This window comes from Eschscholzia californica, unplaced genomic scaffold (assembly GCF_041429995.1).
Source record: "Eschscholzia californica isolate CP2 unplaced genomic scaffold, dmEscCali1.0.p SCAF_4, whole genome shotgun sequence".
NCBI classification, from domain to species: domain Eukaryota; kingdom Viridiplantae; phylum Streptophyta; class Magnoliopsida; order Ranunculales; family Papaveraceae; genus Eschscholzia; species Eschscholzia californica.
The window spans coordinates 41,700,472-41,721,819 of record NW_028238461.1 but is presented as its reverse complement, the minus strand read 5'-3'; the positions used below and the strand labels follow the sequence as shown (position 1 = coordinate 41,721,819).

The 21,348-nt window shown below is 38.1% G+C and overlaps 1 protein-coding gene and 1 long non-coding RNA gene across 2 annotated transcripts; one reads left to right on the top strand and one right to left on the bottom strand.

Annotated features, from left to right (window-relative positions):
- Positions 1-17,450: 17,450 nt before the first annotated feature.
- On the bottom strand, positions 17,451-18,881 carry LOC147544773 (uncharacterized). Its single transcript, XR_015223857.1, has 2 exons — positions 18,547-18,881; positions 17,451-17,953 (listed from the first exon to the last, which is right to left on the bottom strand). It is a non-coding gene; the product is annotated as an uncharacterized LOC147544773 (long non-coding RNA).
- An 857-nt stretch (positions 18,882-19,738) lies between these two features.
- LOC147544772 (uncharacterized protein At5g39865-like) lies at positions 19,739-21,114 on the top strand. The gene has a single exon (XM_086635200.1). The coding sequence runs from the start codon at positions 19,919-19,921 to the stop codon at positions 20,963-20,965; it is 1,047 nt and encodes a 348-aa protein (XP_086491326.1). The 5' UTR covers positions 19,739-19,918; the 3' UTR covers positions 20,966-21,114.
- Positions 21,115-21,348: the final 234 nt, after the last annotated feature.

The following is a 21,348-nucleotide window of genomic DNA, read 5'->3' as shown; positions in this document are numbered from 1 at the left end:
CGCAGACCCCTAACTCACCTCAATGACTATATTTATAATGTCGCTGCCCGGTTCAGACATTCCCTATCCGATCACAGATTAATTTCACGTGAATGGTTCTCCACCTCCCATAAACATTTCACCGGTTATGTCCCCTCTTCCTTCGAACCCACATCATTTTCTCACTCTATGACTTCCTCCCATTGGCATGACACCATGCCCAAAGAAACCAGTGCCTTTGAAACTAACAACAGATAGTCCCTTGTCCCATTGTCCCCAGGCAAACGTCCCATTGGTTGTAAATGGGTATTCAAGATGAAGTTTCATTGTGATGGCTCCATCGAACATTACAAAGCTCGCCTAGTTGCTAAAGGCTACACGCAAATCGAGGGCATAGATTATCATCACAGTTTTGTCCATGTGGCCAAATTAGTCACTGTCAGTGTCTTGCTTTCCATCGCTGCTGTCAAGGGATTGTCTTTTCATCAACTTGATGTAAATAATGTCTTTCTTCAAGGTGATATCGATGAAGAAGTTTTTATGAAACCACCTCCATGTTTTTGTAGCAAGGAAGAGCCATGCGTCAGCCGTTTAAATAAGTCTCTTTATGGGCCTAAACAGGCTTCATGACAGTGGTTCTCCAAATTCACTGCCACTCTCGTCCATCATGATTTCATTCAATCCCTGACTGACTACTCTTTGTTCACTTACAAATCTTGTCTATATGTCCTTGTTTATGTCGACGACATTATTATCACATGTAATGATGATTATGCCATTTCTCGTCTTAAAGGTTTTCTCGATAAAGCTTTCTCCTTAAAAGATCTTGGACGATTTCAATATTTTCTTGGTATTGAAGTCTTCCGCTCCTCTAAAGGGATTTTTTTATGTCAGCGTAAATTTGCCTTTGACATCCTTCACGACTCAGATCTCACGGCCGCACGGTCGCACGGTCTTCTTCTTTTCAGATGAAACAGAAACTCTGTCTGAATGAGTCTGATGGGACCACTCTTTCTAATCCATACATTTTTCGATGACCAATTGGTTGTATCTTATATCTAATAGTCACTAGACTTTATATTACTTTTGCAGTAAATAATCACATCTAATTCATGCAATCTCCCACGTCCGTACATCTTGAGGTTGCTCATCGCGTCATTTCTTATATTAAAGGGGCTATTGTAAATGGAATTTTTTTCTCTGCTTCTGGTTTATTTAACATCTCCAGATTCAGGGATTCAGACTGTTGGATTTTGTACGTCTCTAACACTACTAACTAGTTGTAAGCGGAATCTCAAACATCTACATGTTTAATACTAGATAATCAGGATCATAGCAATAACTAAAGATGAACTAGAATCGGGAAAACCTACCTTAATCACAATTTTTCCCTCGAACCTTTCCAATCGCGTGTGAAGATCGAGAGCTCCAATTGTCGCTCCTCTACTTGAGAAATCGGTAGGTTAACATGATCTCCCTTCCTTAATGTCTGTTAGGACTTTAATGGTAGGTTGAGAAGAACCTTTCTCTTGACTAGATAGACAGAATGACAGCTTTTCTCTTACTTTCCCTCTCTCCACTAGCTGTCTAAGAGAGAGAGAGAGAGAGAGAGAGAGAGATGATTTTCTCTTTGAGAAAATTCCACACCTTTTATGTTCTCAAACTGATCCTTATATGGAAACCCTAAAATAAGAGTCCTACTCAAATTAGGTTTCTATTTTGACCAATATAAAAGATATTACCCAAAACGCCCTTTTAGGGTAATTAGGGTTTCCCCTTAAGTGTGGTCGGCCATAGTAGCCCACTTTGGGCTTGGCCTGGCCGACCCACTCACCTTGGTCGGCCATCACATGGCCGACCCAATGAGCCTTGCTCCGAGCACCCTTGTCGAGCCCAGTTCTTTCTATCATTGTTCGGAATCTCCATTCGAACCTTTTTGGCTTATTTAGTCAGATTTAATCCATCTTAAGCCTAGCTCCCATTAGTCAAATCTCTCCGATCAAGTCACCACTCTTATGTGTAAACCGTTGTAGGATCCGGGCTATGTTAGTTGCGAATCACCGAAGTGATCCGACGATCGTAAGCGGCTTCTAGCAAAGCATTACGATCCTTAATTGGACCAGACTGTACGATCTTCAGGATTAGGTCATCGTTATCCTAGATGAAAAATTAATCGCATTGCCATCTTGGTCGAAGGACACTCCTTCGGAAGGACATCTCCTTCAGACCGAACAGATATATCCTTCAGTCTCCCACTTGTACTCAAAACAAGTGCAATGCTCGATTCCCATGTCACTTCGTATCTCATCTGATTCGTCATATCTTTCAGACTTTTTTGATCTGGAGAAAAAGTGTCAGTGCAAATGATTAACTATTAATCCATTTGAGTGCGGCCGCACATTTTTCATTTGCTTCTCCTCAAGTGGCCTGGAGATACTAATCTTAACCTAATAGGAGGACATAGTCTAGTCTTGTACTCCCACTTAACTTCATGTCTATCATGTCTCACCCAGTAATCCGCTTTTATAACCTCTTTTTACAACACAGAAGTTTGGCGGTACCAAAGTTTGACATTCCTTACATAAGATGAGTGGAGTACTCATGTTTAAGGAATCTCTCCAAACTTGCCTATGAGAGTTCATGACGTTTTGTATCACTTGAAGAACTCTCATGTTGGGTTATCCAGTGTATATTCCCAATCATACACCCATGTAGTTGACTTGAATACCATATTCCTATATCCCATGAAACTGCGCTATCAGTCAATCTGACATGCTAGTCTTCTTAAGTCATTGGTGTTCATGCAATGACCTGGACTAGGGACTTAATAATGAATCTATTCCAAGATCACTTAGTAGGGTTTCATTTACTAGATCACATATCGGATAAACCTACTTAGCATGCTTCATTATTTTGGACCGTCGATTAAATAATAAACCATGATTTAACGACGAAATAACTAATTTATTTTTGATAATAAGAGTTTGTACAATTGAGCCTTCCCATGTAACTCCTTACACCCTCAATTTTATCAGTCTAAGTTTTTTTGAAAAGCTTAGTGCCTATGACCCTAGTATGACTTTCATACTTAGTCTAAGGTGACAGTTTAGTGAGTAGATCTAATCTATATGGATTTTCCTAGTTACAATTGTAGGGAATTACTAGGGTATCTCATACACCTAATTGTCTAGTGTTGGTAGCAGAATCTCAAACATCTATATGTTTAACACTAGTTTCCAGGATCTATACATGAACATACCAATGAACTAGATTGGAAAGATGATTACCTCTTAATCGTTTTCCCACGAACAAAATCCCGACCAGTATTCGGAAGATAAGAGCTCCAAGTGTAGCTCCTCTACTTGAGACGCCGAGTAATGACTTGAACTCCCTCATTTCAGTCAGCTAGGACCTTCTTAAAGGTTGAGATGAAGAACTCCTTCTTCTTGACTAGATACTTGAGAAAACTCCTTCTCTCTCTCTCTCTCTGAGATGTATATACTGAAACTCTTTCAGGCTCTCAGAAAAAGATCTCACAAGTTGGCTCTTACTTTAGGTTGTATAATTAGGTATATATAGAAATCCCTAGAAGAGGTATTAGACTCAAACTAGGATTCCTAAAACCTAATTATAAGGCAACAACCAAAATACCCTCATTTGGGTCACTTGAAGTGGCCGACCAACATAGCCCTTTATGGGCTTCCTTGGCCGGCCCACTTAGGGCCTAACCGACCATCACATGGCCGGCCCTATTGCCTAGGTCGGCCATCATATGGCCGGCCCTTCCTAAAGCCTTTCCGGGCCTCCCTTTTGGGCCCGGACATGTATGTATCTCTTCGGACTTCTCCGAATCAATCTGGACTTACCGATAATGGATCCAATCCACTTATTTGCCATTCTCCTTCTAGTCAATTCTCTTCGTTCAAATCATTACTCTGATGTGTAACCCTTGTAGGATCCGGTCTATGTTAGCCGCGAATCAACTCCTTGATTCGACGATCGTAGTTGGCTTCTAGCTAAGCATTACGACCCCTAATTGAACCGGACTAATGATCTTCCGAGTAAGGTCATTAAGATCCTATTAGCCAAATTGTACGCATTGCAACCTTGGTCGAAGGACATTCCTTCGGAAGGATACCATTCCTTCAGACCGAGGCAATATATCCTTCAGTCTCCCACTTGTACTTAGAACAAGTGCAATGCTCGATTCCCATGTTTTTTCGTATCTCATCTGATATGTCATATTCATCAGACTCTCTTGATCCCGAGAACAACTTCCAATCCAAGCGATTAACTCTTAATCCGTTTGAGCACGACCATGCATTTTTCAGTTATTTCTCATCAAGTGGCCCGGAGATACTTTATCCTGATTTTACTCAGGAAAGCATATTCCATTCTTGTACTCCCACTCAATTTCATGTCTATCCTGTCTCCCCCAGTATTCCGCTTTTATAACCACTTTTTACGGATGGCGTTTGACGGTACCAAAGTTCGACATTCCTTCCATAAACTGAGTGAGTACTCATGTTTTGAGGAATCTCTCCAATTTGCTTAAATGAGAGTTATGATAACTTACAACTTCAACTCTTGAAGTACTCTCATTCAGCGGGTTTCTAGTGTATCAACTATTCACCCATGAAGTTGACCTTTGAATACTCCTATTCCCATAGCCCAAGAAACAGCGCTATCTTGTCAATCACTCATGCTAGTCTTCTTAATTTATTATTGTCCAATTAATGACCTGGACCAGGGATAGTAAGATGGTGTGCTTCCATGTTCACTTAGTAGGGTTTCTTTTATTAGATCACGTATCTAATAAACCTACTTGGAACACTCCATCCTTTTGGACTGTCGTCTAAATTCTAAACCACAATTTAGATGACGAAATAAATCCAGTTTATTTCGGATAACAAGAGTCTGTAAAATTTGAGCACCCGCGTGAACTCCTTCACGTTCTCAATTTTACAAGTCTTCTTAGGATACTCCTTCCTTGATCTTAATTCCTTAGATTCGAGCATCTCCATGGTCGTTCTAAGGTGACAGTTTAGTTTCTTTTTCACTTCGCTTTGTTATTATCTTACTTTCGAACCCTTCGTAAGCTTTTATGATAATATCAGTTTCTCCCACTGAAATTAGTACTTCCCAAGTTCTAATTTTACTTTCTTATCTAGTAGAGTTAGTAACGACTCCCAGCATGAAAAACTCTTTTCCACCTGTTTGCCCTTCCTAAAAGATTCCTATCTTTATTTTCGGAAGATTACTTTTATGACTTTCTTCAATCTTCTGACTTGTATGGGTGACGACATCATTTCGTACTCCAAGTACTTCTCAGATGTTCGGGTAAACAACAATCATCTCATGATCGTTCTTATGTTTTCAAACATAAGTGTCTCTCCCATGTTCATCACGGGAGCTGGGTAGAATTTCTCTCCAAGAGACCTTCTTATTCAGACCTCTTCAAAACTCCTTTTGAACGAGTCTTTATCATCCTTTGGTCTATCTCCATAGACTTTGATGCCCATTGTTAATCTACCCTCGCCTTCTGTCCTCTCGAGTATGTCTCCTACATACAGGACATAAAACTAGCTTGTTTCACTCCCACTTACCTTCTTGTCGCACAAGATTTAACCATTCTTACTCTTATCTCTTTGGATTTCCAGTCCAATTTTAGAGTAGTTTCTGCTATAGTCCGTTTGAATCTTCTCAAGACTCATTGGGGTTTTTGAGCAACCTTCTTAACTCCTTAAGAAGTTTCTAGGTGATTGTCCCTTATTTTCAAGGCGACATCCCTGTCTCGTAAGGCGAGTAACTCCTTACTCCCTTTCGTTTTAAGGCAAGTAACTCCTTACTTCCTTTTGTTGCTCTTTATCGAATCCTATTCGATTTTTCCTCCCACTTGTCTTCTTTGAAGGACCCTCCTTTTAACGAAGACACCATCGAGAGCAACAATCTCATTGTGTTTCGATGATTTGTGAGAAAACCCCGTTCTTCTTTTCGAAGAACTTATGTCTAACACGCTTTAGACATTAGAATAATTGACTAGTTTTTAGAACTCCTTCTAAAAAGAATATCCATATCCATATGGACTCAATTATTCACTATAGTTTTTCTAGGTTTTTAGTGGGTTGGCAGATTCGTATTAGACTTTTGTATTTTCGGAAGATCGATGACTATTGAACTTATGATCTCATCATATTCTTTAGTCAACTAGACCCACTTCTCGATTTAGGATTTGTTTCCAAAACTTTTCCAAAATCTAGTCTTAAGTCCATTCTAATCACATTAATCGTAGACTTTTATTTCTAACATGAGTTTCTACGATTAACTGAACTCTTGTACTCTTACGAGAATTCTTGTCAAACTTCTTCGTCCAAACCATGATTGACTATTGTTGAGAGATACGTGACCAAACAACTTTAGTTTCATGTTCTTTCAAGCTTATTTGACAAGATTAGAATGACTAAGTCGGATCATTCGGTATAATTCCTTAAAAGTTTAAATAGGCTCTTTTAAGAACATCATAAAATATCTAATATTTTATTCACTCCCATAGTCTCATTACAGAGTCAATGTTCTAAAAAGAAAAAGAATACTAAAACTGCCTTAAAGTATTGCCTATCGAGTCTATGATCCTTCTTGAGCTTTTCCAGCAACTCTTGCCTTCTTAGCTTTTGACAGGTTCATCTCCTCTTCAATAAATACTCAGCTCCCCCTTGCTCCTGTCATTCATAATGATAAGAGTCTTTTAGGTATCACATACCTTGAGGAATTAGTATTTAATTGAATAACTTTTAATAATTTTTACCTTGACCAGAACTCCCAGTTCCGTTCTTTCTGTCTTCCAGGAATTTTGGACAGTTTCTTTTCCAATGACCCATGCCATCACAATAGAAACACTTGGAATCAGAATGGGTACCTTTGTTCATGGCAACTTCTTTGCCTTTCCCTTTACCCGTTTTCTTCCTTTTGAATTTATGCTTCCCGTCCTTCTTAAATCCCTTTTCTTTATGAACCATTAGAACTTCTTTCTTGGGTTCAACTATTGCGATGTTCTCTTCGGCTGTTTGGAGCATAGCGTGTAGTTCTTCCAGAGATTTGTCAAAGGCATTCATATTATAGTGCATTCTGAATTGGTTAAATCTATTATGAAGCGAATGCAAAATAATATCAGTAGCGAAATCTCGGCCATTGTCGACTCCCAGTCGATTTAGTTTTTCAAAAAGACTAATCATTTTGAAAACATGTGGCCCTACAGGCTTTCCCTTTTCAAGACGCATATCCAATATCGTCCTTGAAGTCTCATACCTCTCCATTCTTGACTTCTTTTGGAACAAATTCCTAAGTTGTCGAATCATGGTGTAGGCATCCATTTCTATGAACTTATCCTGAAGATTAGGTTCCATGGTTTCCAACATGAGGCATGTTATGGGTTCGGACCTTTTCCGAATATTTCTTTCTTGCTCCCTTTCTTGTTCAGTCGAATCTTCATTGAGAACAGGAATAGGTGTGTCTAACACGTTTGCCTTATGTTCGGATCTTAAGACAAGTCCTAGATTCCTTTGCCATACCCTAAAGTTGTCACCATTCAACTTTTCTTTTTCCAGAAGCCAGCTTATGCTGCTTGAGTTTTTTGTTGTCATAATTAAACTACATGTAAGAAATGCGAAAGTGATTAAACTTGTTATCCTGGCAATTTTTCTCAAATTGCCTATATTATTCTATTTTTTTTGTCCTCTTAGAATAATATAATTCCAAGATCCCATTCCTTCGAAATTAAGCGTACTTTGGCACTGCCCTTAATTCGTCGTCCTGGGTGAGTAACTCCTTACTGATCATACTCCTATGACTCTTGGTTAATGATTTAAACATTAAATCGTCCTTTAGCCCCGAAATCGAAAACTCTTTTGCTGACTCGTTAAGAATAACCATTTAGACATGTAGACCTCTTCATAGATCTACCTGTGTTGTCCCGAGGTAAAAGATGGCACCCTGCTTTGGCATGACCCACCATCGATGAACAAGGGCTCAACAGGTGTCTTAATCTGGGTAGGCTTTACTCAAAATTCTTTTTGGGACTTATTACGTAATTTATCAAGTTGCGATACTGTGAACTCTTGCATAACCATTCATGATTTATTACGTAAAAGTTTATGTGGGTTTGCGTAATGATTTGTTAAATCTTAGTATTACCCCTTAAAAGATCTCATCTTTTAAGTTTATTTCTTGTTCGCCTATGGTTCGTTTGGATTCATATCCAAGAATCTCTATTGACTACTCCCACTTGAACCATGATCTCATCATTCAGTTCCTCAATAGATTCTAAGACCCTATACTCTAAGTATTATTCGGGCACAACTTCTTGCGCTTAGAACAAGAAACTATAATCTTATCTAAAGGTATACTTTCTACGCAATCACATACATCCGTACATACAATTAATATGACAATCATAATAAACAAAGTATGTATCCTAGATTCGTTTCTAGGTTTTGCTATGTCTCGTATAGCTATTTGTGGGAATATGTGACATCTCTATGTCTAATGGGCTCTAAAGTTTCATATTCACAATACTTAAACTAGAAGCACATTATGTTTCTTCCTTAATTGTTTCCTAAATCATTATAAGGAAAAACTCCGTTCGGGATCTTCTCTAACCCGGGTCAATTTCGGAAAAACTATGCTTGGAACCGGGAGAAAAAGTCTGAAAAACTCGTCCTGGACGCGTCCTGTCCGGCCAGCTAGGTTTCCAAACTTTTTGGAAACTCTACCGTTCCAACTCAATTCTTTTCTGTTTTTCTTTGTTCCAGCTGCTGTTAGGTACTGTTTTTGACAAATTCATCAACCAATCTTCATGGTTTTGATGATTTTTATCAAAATTCTTAAAACCTAAAGCTTGTTTATGAAAACTCTTTTCATAAAACTATGTTTTTAGTGTTTCTAGGTCAAGAATCTCATTCAAAATCCTAATTTGATCTCATCAAACTATGCTTGAATCTCTATTCAAACATCATAAACACTAGTATCTAGTTGTTCCAGTTTGAATCTAATTCGTCTAGTCAAAGATAGTTCATGCAAACGGCTCGTGATGCCACTGTAGGGAATTACTAGGATATCTCATACACCTAATTGTCTAGTGTTGGTAGCGGAATCTCAAACATCTCTATGTTTAACACTAGTTTCCAGGATCTATACATGAACATACCAATGAACTAGATTAGAAAGATGATTACCTCTTAATCGCTTTCCCACGAACTAAATCCCGACCAGTATTCGGAAGATAAGAGCTCCAAGTGTAGCTCCTCTACTTGAGACACCGAGTAATGACTTGAACTCCTTCCTTTCAGTCAGCTAGGACCTTCTTGAAGGTTGAGATGAAGAACTCCTTCTTCTTGACTAGATACTTGAGAAAACTCCTTTTCTCTCTCTCTCTCTGAGATGTATATACTGAAACTCTTTCAGGCTCTCAGAAAAAGATCTCACAAGTTGGCTCTTACTTTAGGTTGTATAATTAGGTATATATAGAAATCCCTAGGAGAGGTATTAGACTCAAACTAGGATTCCTAAAACCTAATTATAAGGCAACACCTAAAATACCCTCCTTTGGGTCACTTGAAGTGGCCGGCCAACATAGCCCTTTATGGGCTTCCTTGGCCGGCCCACTTAGGGCCTAACCGGCCATCACATAGCCGACCCTATTGCCTAGGTCGGCCATCACATGGCCGGCCCTTCCTAAAGCCTTTCCGGGCCTCCCTTTTGGGCCCGGACATGTATGTATCTCTTCGGACTTCTCCGAATCAATCTGGACTTACCAATAATGGATCCAATCCACTTATTTGCCATTCTCCTTCTAGTCAATTCTCTCTGTTCAAATTATTACTCTGATGTGTAACCCTTGTAGGATCCGGTCTATGTTAGCCGCGAATCAACTCCTTGATTCGACGATCGTAGTTGACTTCTAGCTAAGCATTACGACCCCTAATTGGACCGAACTAATGATCTTCCGAGTAAGGTCATTAAGATCTTATTCGCCAAATTGTACGCATTGCAACCTTGGTCGAAGGACACTCCTTCGAAAGGATACCATTCCTTCAGATCGAGGCAATATATCCTTCAACCATCCTGATGATAATCTTTAGTATCCCAATACTAAATTAAAGCTTCTCAAGCTTTGACTACTTTCTTTTATTTGTAAAGTTTGCAATAGTCTTCGCCTGGAACCCTTCCAGCTTATTCTTCTTCCAACTCAAGATTGTCATCTTATTCTGGAAGTTTGCAACATATGATTTTCAACCGTTTTATTTTCCTATCGAGAATTTATCACAAGTTCTTCTCAAGAACTCTGTGCGATTCAGATCAACTTATCTGGATTTGATTGGTGACGACCATAGATACTCTAAGTATTTTGAGACGTCGAGGCAAATGCTAATCATGTCCAACATGACCGATCTTATGCCTTTAGCATAACCATCTTTTCTAATGCGTGCTTACTCATCAGAATCGTTCAGAAGCTGAATCTTGCTAAGTTGTGTCCATGAGACTTGGGTAGAAATACTTCGTTTGAGTCTTTCGTATTAGACTTTTCAAGAACCTTTCTTGAACGAGTCTTATCATCTTCTCGATCTATCCCTATAGATCTTTGATGCCCAAAAGCATTTCACCTTTGTGTGTGTGGTCCTTTTATTGAGTCAGTTCTAAACTGTTTTCAACATCAGAATGTTGTACTCAATATTTAGTATGTCATCTACATACCAGACCAAAGAAAACTAGGTCACTCCCACTAACCTTCTTGAACTTCCTGAAATTCAAGATTTCTCTTCATTCACAAAGAAACCAACTCTTGATTACTTTGCTGAATCGACGATTCCTACTCCTACTTGCCCGCTTCAATCCAAAGATGAATTTCTGAAGCTTGCGATTTTCACCAGCTTTGGAAGAGTTAACTTCCTCTGGAATGTGTCACGTACACATTCTTTTGCTAATGATTTATCATTATGGTCTCAAGCATCGTAGCAAGAGAGATGGTCTTTTCATGGGTCTATACCACGAATTCTGTGACCTTCTTTCTTAGTCTTGCTTTAGAAACACCAATGTTTCTATCCATGTCTGTTTTTTCACTTTGAAAATCTATTTGTACTTAACAGGAACTAATCCTTTAAGCAAATAGATCAAGTCCCAAATTTCATTTGAGACATGGATCACATTCTGATTTCGGAGTGATTCGGTCATAGCTTCTGTGAGGTAGCTCATTTTATTCTTCAGCAAGATTTTAGTCCTCTGAGACAGATCTATGAGCCTTCAAGGCCTATAAGGGGTTTGAACAACTTTAAGACACTCTCAACTCCTTGAAGGCTCTCCGGCGAATCTAATTCGCTTTATGCGGAAGGATCTTCGAGATCTTCCATCTCTACCTCTCTTTCCATGTCTATTGGCTCTTAATAGATAAGAACCACGATTTCTAACATTTATATATCACTGTCAGTTTGTTGCTCAGATCGAATTTCTTCGATATCTTATATTTCTCACACTTGTCTTCTTGAAATAACTCTATTTGAAGGAAGACACTATCACGAGCAACAATAACCTTGTTCTCTGATTGTGGAAGAATCCCCAATATTTCTTTATCCCATAGAGAAATATTTTGTCTGATATGCAAACTTGGTTCTCGTAAACCATTTATGTCAGTTTCATATCTTTAGACATTGAAAAAAGACCACTTTGGAACCAATCCAAATCCATAATCCTATGGTCTCCTTTTAGCTTTAGACCGAATGTGGTTAGGTAGGAAGAAAACCGTGTTTGAGAATATATCCCAGAAAGTGTTTGGAAGATTGACCTATACCCATCGTTGATTGACTCATGTCTAACATGATCGATTACTCCCACCATCACCCATATGATATGTTTTTGGAGCAAGGTGAGAATCTATTTCTCAACTTCTTTGATGGTCATCAAATTCTTCACTCAAATATTCACAATCTCGATCCAATCGAATGACTTATGTTTTCATCAAGTGGATTCTGGTTAACACTAGTTAGTCTATTAAAAGTTTTACATACATCCGTATGTATGAAGTCTATTAGTTCACTAGTCATATCTTCCTTTCAAAAAGGTGACTTTGTCAAATACTCTTTTTGAACAATGTTCACATGTGTCGTATGACTCTAAATCATTGGACTTGGAAGCCCATACCATTGGATCTTCCTCATGTGTCTTATGGTAATTTGACGCAATGCCAAAACCAGAGTTGACCGGTTTGAATCCTTTGATTATAGCCTATAGTATCATTGTTAACGTTCTTAGTTCTCCTAGAACCCCTTTTGTTAATTTAGCACAAGTTTAAAACATTAGATGTTTCTAGAAGAACATAATAACACTTATTAAGTTCTACGCTAGATCAGTGTCTAAAAGAAGACTTTTGATCCCTTTCAGCATCCTTAGACACACTTGCTTCTGCTCTCTCTTAGATCTTTTCTCCTTTTAGTCAAGTATATAATTCCCTTGAGCTCCCACTGAGCCGCACATCCGGTCTTAAACACCTGATGAAGGAAGTCTACGATACTTACTAGATTAACTATGTTAACAAAGATACAAGAACCAAAAATTCGCAATTCCGTTTCTTTTGTCTTCCAGGTACTTAGGATAGTTTCTTTTAATGGCCTAGCCATTGCTTTAGAAACATTTATACCGACCTTTTGAATCATCAGAACTCTTCTTATATTCCTTTGGTTTCTGAATCTTCAAAACTTGCTTCTTAGATTCAATGTTCCTCAATGTTATTTTCAAGACGACATTCTTAGAGGTACCAACCTCTCCATTCACAACATCTAGTGGAACTCTTCCTTTAGTCGTCGAATGGTTGTGAATGCATCCATATTATTAACTCTACGAAAGAGAAATTTTTTATGGATCTTCACAAAAGACTTTTCGGATAATCACATCCTCAATCGTTGAAGTTGTAGTGAACATTAGGAATGGGATATTCTCTGACGTTTCCTTTATTTTGAATTCGAGAACGTTTCTCGGATTCCTTTCCAATCAAGAAAATAACTTTCGATTAATTCCTTCTCAAGGAACGAACGAAGGTTGGAAAACTATTGTCTAACAGTCATATATACGACACAGTAAAAGAAAAAGCAAAATCCTAAAACTTATTATCATAGCAAAAAACTGTTTTTGCCACATTATTCAATGAAAACCTTCTCCGTTTGAATAATGCGATTCCAAAACCCCATTTATTTGAGGTTAAGCGTACTAGGGCACTGCCCTTAACCCCGTCGTCCTGGGTGAGTAACTCTTTACGAGTCATACTTCTATGGCTCTTGGTTGATGAATAACACGTTTATGTGTTTAAAGTCATCCTTTGCCTCGAAGTCCAAAACCCTTTTGGTGACTCGTTGAGAATAACCATTTAGACATTGAGACCTCTTCATAGGTTTACCCGTATTATCCCGAGGTAAACAATGGCACCCTGCGGAGGCAAACCCACCATCGATAAACAAGTGCTCAACAGGTGTCTTAATCGGGGGAAGCTTTACTCAAAATTCTTTTTGGGGACTTTTACGTTTTTATCATGCATGCATTACTGTGAACTTTAACATAATCATCCACGACGTAAAACGTAAATAAGTAAGTAAATGCGCGCGAGAAAATAAATCAAGCAGACTAGATCCCAGTATGACCCCTAACCTAAAAGATTTAATCTTCTTAGGTATTCGCTTGTTTCGCCTTTGTTCGCATGGATCTCCATCCTCGATCTGCCATTGATTTCTCCTCACTTGAACCTTGATCTCATTCTTTGGCTCTTCAATGGACTCTTAGACCCTTAAACTCTAATTACAAGACTTAACGGTTCGCAGATCATGAAACTTGAAAATTAATTATTACATTCGGCACACACGTGTGCTTAAAAACAAGAATAAAACACTTCTATGGCCATACCAGTCTCCGCTCACATTCATACATACATAATAATATGACATTCATAATCCACCAAAGTATGTATGAGATTCCCTTTTAAGGTCGAATCTAGGTTTGCTATGTCCTAAATAGCTATTCGAGAGATACTACCGACATCTTTATGTCAAACGAGCCTTAAGTCTATTTTTGTGAAATTCAAACTAATGGCACGTTTCAATTTTATTATTAAAGTTTTCCAAAATTGTTGTTAGGAAAAACTCCATTAAGGCTTCGGATGGCCTGGGTCACTTTCAAAAAACATTAGTGGAATGGAAAAAGGGTAAAAGATCGAAAAACTCCCACTCGGGTCAAGGCTCGAGTCAGACTCATAATACCCGAGTCAAAAGTCTTGGTCAAAGCCCATTGACTAAGTCTTGGGTAAGCCCAAGAAACATCACGGCATCGGTCGGGCATAGCCCGGACCTGGGACAACACGTTCCAAACGTGCCGAGTCCCTCGGTCCAGACGCGTCCCAGACAAACTAGGTTTCATGGTCCGAGAAGGTCGGGACTCCTAATCCGAGTTGGACTAGGGTTGCTGACCCTAGAAGATAGGACGCGACTTCGCGTCCTGGATGCCCCTGGAATGTGTCCTGAGCGCGTCCCGGTCGCGTCCTGGACGCGACCGACCAGCAAAACCAACTTCTAAACTTTTATCTTCTCCTTCTCTTTTCTATAGCTGTTGTTCCAAGCTAGTATTTGGTGATGATTCATCATCAAAAACAGTGATTTTTGAACTTCTTTCATAAAGCAAAAATCCTAAAATCTTTGTTTTGGAAAATCCTTTTCAAAAACCCGAAAATCTAAGGTTTTTATGCTTTGAAACTCTTTCGAAACTCTATTTGATTACGTCTAATTCAAACTAATCAAATTCTTGTTTGAATCTTTATTCAAACAAAACTATCTAATCAACCAAATCCGAATCTTATTCGTCTAGTCAAAGTTAGTTCGTGCAACCGGCTCGTGATGCCACTGTTGGGTTTTGTTCGTCTCTAAGACTACTAACTAGTGTTGTAAGCGGAATCTCAAACATCTATATGTTTAACACTAGATAACCAGGATCATAGCAAAAACTAAAGATGAACTAAAGTGTAACCTATATATCTCACTGTGAATTAATAAAGATAAGAGAATTTAATTTCTCAAACTCAACTAGCTCACTTTCTTTCTCTCGGTTTCACCTCTTCCTCTATCTCGGTACATTAATATAATAAGAGGTATTCCCTCTTACATCTATCAACTAATTTCAACAAAAAACATCTATCTATCAACTTTATTTCAATCATGGCATGGTCGCATGGATATAACTATAGATAATTTCTACATTAGCCAATCAAGTGACCAACCCATTTAATTGGTCTCTAACTTAGTCCATCATTTTCACTTGATCCTTGTATACCCAGTTTTTCGTTAATTCATTGTCGATCCCCACTTTATGCTGTACGATTATTTCTCACAAACCCTAAAAAGTATGAGAAATTCCGTCACTGCCTTAATTACCCTAAATAAGAAAACTTAGTCCGAAAATATGTCACTGCCTTAATTACCCTGACAATCGTTTCGGTGAAAATTCTCTAAAATCCACCCAAATCAGGGGAAATTAAATCTAAATCAAAACTAAATTCAATGGGAATTATAAATACAAATTTGGCTACTCAAACCAGAGATGAAAAATAAAAAAAACACCCAAAACCATATATATCCAACAAAAACAATGGAAATCAGATCCACATATCTATGTCAAATAATAAACCTGAGATTAAAAATGAAATCTTTGATTGAAACAGATTATGAAAGTGGGTGTTGGATATTGAAAATGGCTTCAAATCAAATTTGGGTTGGACCTAATATGAAGTGTAACTAAGTGTGGGCTTGAGTAAAATGGAAGTCATAAAATAAAAGTGGTTAGAAGAAAAAATGAGGCTGCTGGAGTTATTTAAAAAAAGGGGCTCGAGTTGTAATAAAGCGTACATATGTAATGCACCGATCGTGGCATAAAAAAGAAAGATAAAACAAAAGTAGAGAAGTTAACGAAATCGAAAAATTATTTTGATAAACAATTTCTCAAAATGTTTTTTTTATTGATTATGTCGATAACTAGTTTTTCCGGTTGATGAAGATCTACAATCAGATGGTAAACTTTTCTTGTGAATTTGATGAAACAAAGCCTGCACAAAATATAGAAACCACTCTGACGCTCAAGTCATGAGTAGGGTGTTTTTGCAGTTTAAGGAAATGAATTCAAATGTCTTAGTTAGAACTCGGACCTTCCATCTCGTTTTAGGGCAAACCTGATTTGCTTATATAGGTTTGGATGATTTAACATGATGCTCGTCTGAGATGTTGACCAACCGCAGTTACAACTTTTCAGCGGAATGTTGACAAAGGTAGTTTCCAGGGAAGATCACGATGAAGAATGTGTCTACAGAAGAAAATACAACGGATATGTTGACCAATGCAGTTATAACTTTCAAGTTTAAGCACTACTAAGACTTGATTGGGATTTCCAGATGTTGAGCACTTGCAGGACTGGAGCAACGACGACTCAGAGGCGCTGAGCTATGAGGTGGCAGATTAAAGTCAAGAGGAACGTATCCAAGTCAAGGTGGAGATTTGTTGAAAGTGTGTTGAATATGGGTTGATGTCGAACCTAATTTACGACCCGCCAACCTGCTTAGCGGAGCTGATTACTGAGACATGGCTGGTATGCGAAGCAGGACTCTGAGGCAGAGCTGGACTCTGAGACAGAGTTGGAATGCAGAGCTGGACTCCGAGACAGAGTTGGATTTTCTTTATTTTTTCGTTTCATTTAACAGTTTTAAACTTTATTAAATTATTATTAACTAAAGATAACAAGAAAAATTTGGTTCTAAAGTTTAGTATTTCTTACTTTCTACCCCCTATATATACTATGTTATTAAGATGAAGCCCTTAGGGTTCGATCAGTTCGGCTTGCGCGATTTCTAGAAACCCAAACTGAAACCAAACCAAACTGGTCCGGTTCAGTTCGACCGATTTGTTCGACTTGGTCTGGTTCGATTTGGTTTGGTTCGACCGATTTGTTCGATTATTGTTCACCTCTAGTGAGGAGAAAATGGGGATTAACTTAGCAGTCTCAACCCTTGACTGATTCCAGAAAGACAAATTTTTTACATCAGCAATGTTTGTTTCCTTTCGAAGTGAGATCTAAGTTGATTCTGGTCACATATGTCAGAGTGTTATTTTTTTTACTCGTGATGTCCGACTCATCTAATTTGGGTTGATTTAGTCAATTTAAGTCGGATTAGGTAAATTCAAACAATGAATTAAAAACCAAACACATCTTAGTTGTGAATATTTAGTAGGAAGCATTTTTTTCTCTCGAAATTGAATTCAATTAGTTTGGTTGGCACTCAAATTACTTAATTGGTATTCAATGAAAAAATCGAGAATAAAATCCTAGACATATTTTCGTTTTGGGTCGTAATCCTAATATCGGTAGATAGTTGGAGGTCAATGTCTAAATAATGTTAAATATTTTATGAAGAATATTTTTGGTAAAAACTCACATGTGGTTGATACGTGAACTACATATTGTTAATTTGAAGTGCAGTCCTAATATTGCTTGACAACTAAGGGCTAATGTCTCGAATCAAGCAACTAGAGGAACTCGAAAGGGACTTTTGGTGGGATTAAGAGGAGGGGGGCCATAAAAAACTCCACTTTCTTCCCTGGGAACTTATTCAAAAAACCAAAGATCGTGGGGAGGGGGGGGGGGGGGGGCGATCAGGTCTCTACCCAAAGTTAATAAATCTCTTGTGGCTAAATTAGCAGATTCCCAACTAATCCTAATGATACATGGGTGAAAATCCTACACGGTAAATACAACTACACTGGTGACTTTTGGTCGGTTACAAAATCTCATAATGCTTCACCAATTTGGTCATCCATTCTTCAAACTTGATAAGTGCTCCAAGAGAGGTATTGCTGGCAAGTGGGTGATGGGAACTCAAACAGAATCCAAATTGATCATTGGGTACCTAGCATCACAAGTTACAAACCAGAGATTCAGTATAGAAGAACAGACAACCATGTATTCGTCTCTGATCTTATTAGAAATAATAGATGAAATGTACCACAAATCAAGGATTTATTCGAAACAGACTCAGCCGAGGCCATCATTCAGATTCATCTAGTATCACAACCTCAACCTGATCGACTCGTCTGGACTCCTAACAAATCAGGTAAATTCTCAGCACAATCCTACTATGGAGAGATTATCGGTCACAACCGTAACAGTCGCTGGGAATGAGTTCAATTGGTCTAAGTTCTGGACAATTAAAAACATTGAACCTAAAATACACCTAGTCCTGTATGGAAAATTGTGAATGGTGGTTTACATTTACTTGCAGACATCCACAGGTTCAATAATAATGTTGACCCAAAATGTAGACTATGTGGTCAGGAAGATGAATCCACCGAACACTTATTTGGTTCATGTCCCAAACAACAACATCTTCTCGGACTATCTACCACCTTTGAAATGATACCTTAAATCACAGAACCCGTTGAGTTAATAAAGTTCATGGTTGAGCATAAAAATGAGGAAAGGAAAGTAGTATTTATTTCTTACCTTCTCTGGCTCTTTTGGAAAGGTCGAAACGAACTGATATATCGCAACAAAGACCCAAACCTAAACTATATATTTCATCAGGCTAGGTTTCAAGCCAGTGGTTATCACAACAGAGTATCAAACGAAGGTAGTTCTGCAAACAAAGACCCATGGATTCCTCCCTGAACAAACCAAATCAAAATCAATTTCTATGGGGCTTTCACTGATACTGGAGCTGCTATAACATTGGTTAATAGAGACTGGAGAGGTGACATCTTGAAGCAGACCACCAAAATCATTGAAAGAAAATCGACTTTGGAGAGCGAGGCGAAGGCATTGCTGCTGGCTATTCATATGGGAAAAGAATTAATGCAAAATGATTTAGTTATAGAAGGTGGCTGCAAGGATCTTACAGATGAAGTAATGAATGGTCAAGATTTAATCTCGTGGCAGATTAAACCCTACATTCTAGAAGCTCGCATTAGGCTGGCCGACCATCCTCTTTGGGCCACTCCAGTTCGTCCCTCGCGCAGCTAATACCGAGGCCCATCACCTGGCCCAATCTACTTTGGCCCACAAAGCTCAATTACCTTCTAGTTCTATGTAATTTCTTCTTTGATTTTTTGTCCTCTTTTAACTTGTGTGTAATTGATAGTTAGCATTTGGCTCTACATGAAGTTAATTGTTCCACAAAAAAAAAAAAAAAAGAAACGAAGGGCTAGGGTCTGAATAACAAGGCCAGTTTTAATGATTATCAAATATAGTGGGTGTATGAGTATCCTTAACAAAAAAAACATATAGTGGGTGTATCAATACAACGACCGGTGGATCCCAAATTGGCGCCGGCTAGAGTGAGATTTATTTGAATTCGATTCTCCTTCTCTCTATTAAAAGCCTCTCTCACCACTTTCCACAAATACACTCATTATTAGCTTCGTAATCCTCAAATCAATTTGAATTCCTTTTTCCTCTCTCACTTCCTAACCGTCCGATCATCTCCACTCTTTCGATTCAGTACTCAACTCCTACCGTGACAAATAAAAACAACACAAAATCCATTTAGGTCTTGCCAAAAACACAGATCTCAATAACTCCTCTAAAGCTGTGATGTCCTGTCGTAATCTTATAATCGTATACCTTGTCGTATACTATCAGAACTTACCAATTCAAATTCATGCGCGCGTTGACTCTTTAATAAAAGGCGTTCAGTCTTGTGCAGTTCAATTTAAAGACTTCTCCAAACTCCATGAACATCTAAAAAGAGCTTCTGCAAAATAATTTCAAATTTGTATCACAATCGGCCGATTCGAATCGTTCTCCTCATTATCTCATTCTCTACTTCTTCATCTTCTTGTTTTTCTTGTTTTTCTTGTTTGTTGCAGGAAAAGTAAGAATGGGTTGTGTATCATCATCTCTGTTAGACCAAGACGACGAGTTTACTCAAATCGGTGGGTCAACAGGAATCGGTCATCACTTTGTTTCTCTCACTTCCACCACTTATGGTCTTCTAACAATCGATTCACCTCAAACTGATCACCACCCACCAACCCCACCTCGTTTTGGGATCGTTTCTTTCTTCCCAAGCCCATCAAAATCGGTTTCTGAAGTTACTAAATCGGTGCCTGAAGTTACTAAATCGGTGGTCCGATCCGAACCAGAAGTAATCAACTCATGGGAACTCATGGCTGGTCTTGATAGTGAAAGCTCTCGTTTTTCTCCTAATAACTCACAACCCAAACCTTCTTTCTCTCTCCTTCACACAGTTGCAGAGTTAGATTCACGAATCTCAAGGTCACCTCGTCTCTTCATTAACAAAGAAAACTCAAACCCTAACCGTCAATTTCTCACAGAAACCGCCATTAATGATCATGGCAATATTCTTAAGCCATTAAATCTTAACCCACCAAGAAACTCTACTGTTAAGTGCTATTCACTTGATCAATTTGAGAAAAAATGTCCACCAGGAGGTGAAAACAGAGTTGTGATTTACACGACAACATTAAGGGGTGTAAGAAAAACATTTGAAGGTTGTAATGCTGTTAGATCAGTGATTGAAGGGTTAGGTGTATTGATTAGTGAGAGAGATGTTTCAATGGATTTAGGGTTTAGAGAAGAATTGAAAGGTTTAATGAAAGGGAAAGAAAATGGGTATTTGATCCCACCTAGGGTTTTTATTAAGGGAAGATATATTGGTGGATTTGAAGAAGTATTGAGAATTCATGAAGAAGGTTGTTTGATTGGATTACTTGAAGGGTTACCAAAAGCTAAAATTGGAGTTGTTTGTGATGGTTGTGGTGGTATTAGATTTCTACCATGTTTTAATTGTAATGGAAGTTGTAAAATTGTTAGGGTTTTGAAGGGAGAAATGGGGAAGAAATCAGTGATTAGATGTCCTGATTGTAATGAAAATGGGTTAGTTCTTTGCCCACTTTGTAGCTGATCAAAACCCTAATTTTTTTTTGGTAATCTTCTTCTTCTCCTTGGCTTTTACAGAGTAATGTCCATTAATAACTACTTGAGTTTGCTTGTACTTATCATATAACTCTGATTTAGAAGTTTAGTAATGAGATTTTTCTCTGTTATGTTCAATCCTGTGGATTTGCTTGGAATTTTTTTGCCACATTGTGGACTTACAATATCAATTTTTGATCTTTTTTCTACTCAATATTGCAATACTAAATTCTTCCATCTCAATTAACTTAATTATTGAGAGAAGCTTTACGATGAATGGTTAACTACAAGATTTTTCAATTAACAAGTTGTTATAGGTTTATTTTTAAATTTTTGTTTTTGATGAAATATATTGAAACCAAATCCATACAA

What these genes read in the sequence shown, in the direction of transcription:
- LOC147544772 (XM_086635200.1), top strand. Translation starts at nt 19,919, where the DNA reads ATGGGTTGTGTATCATCATCTCTGTTAGACCAAGACGACGAGTTTACT.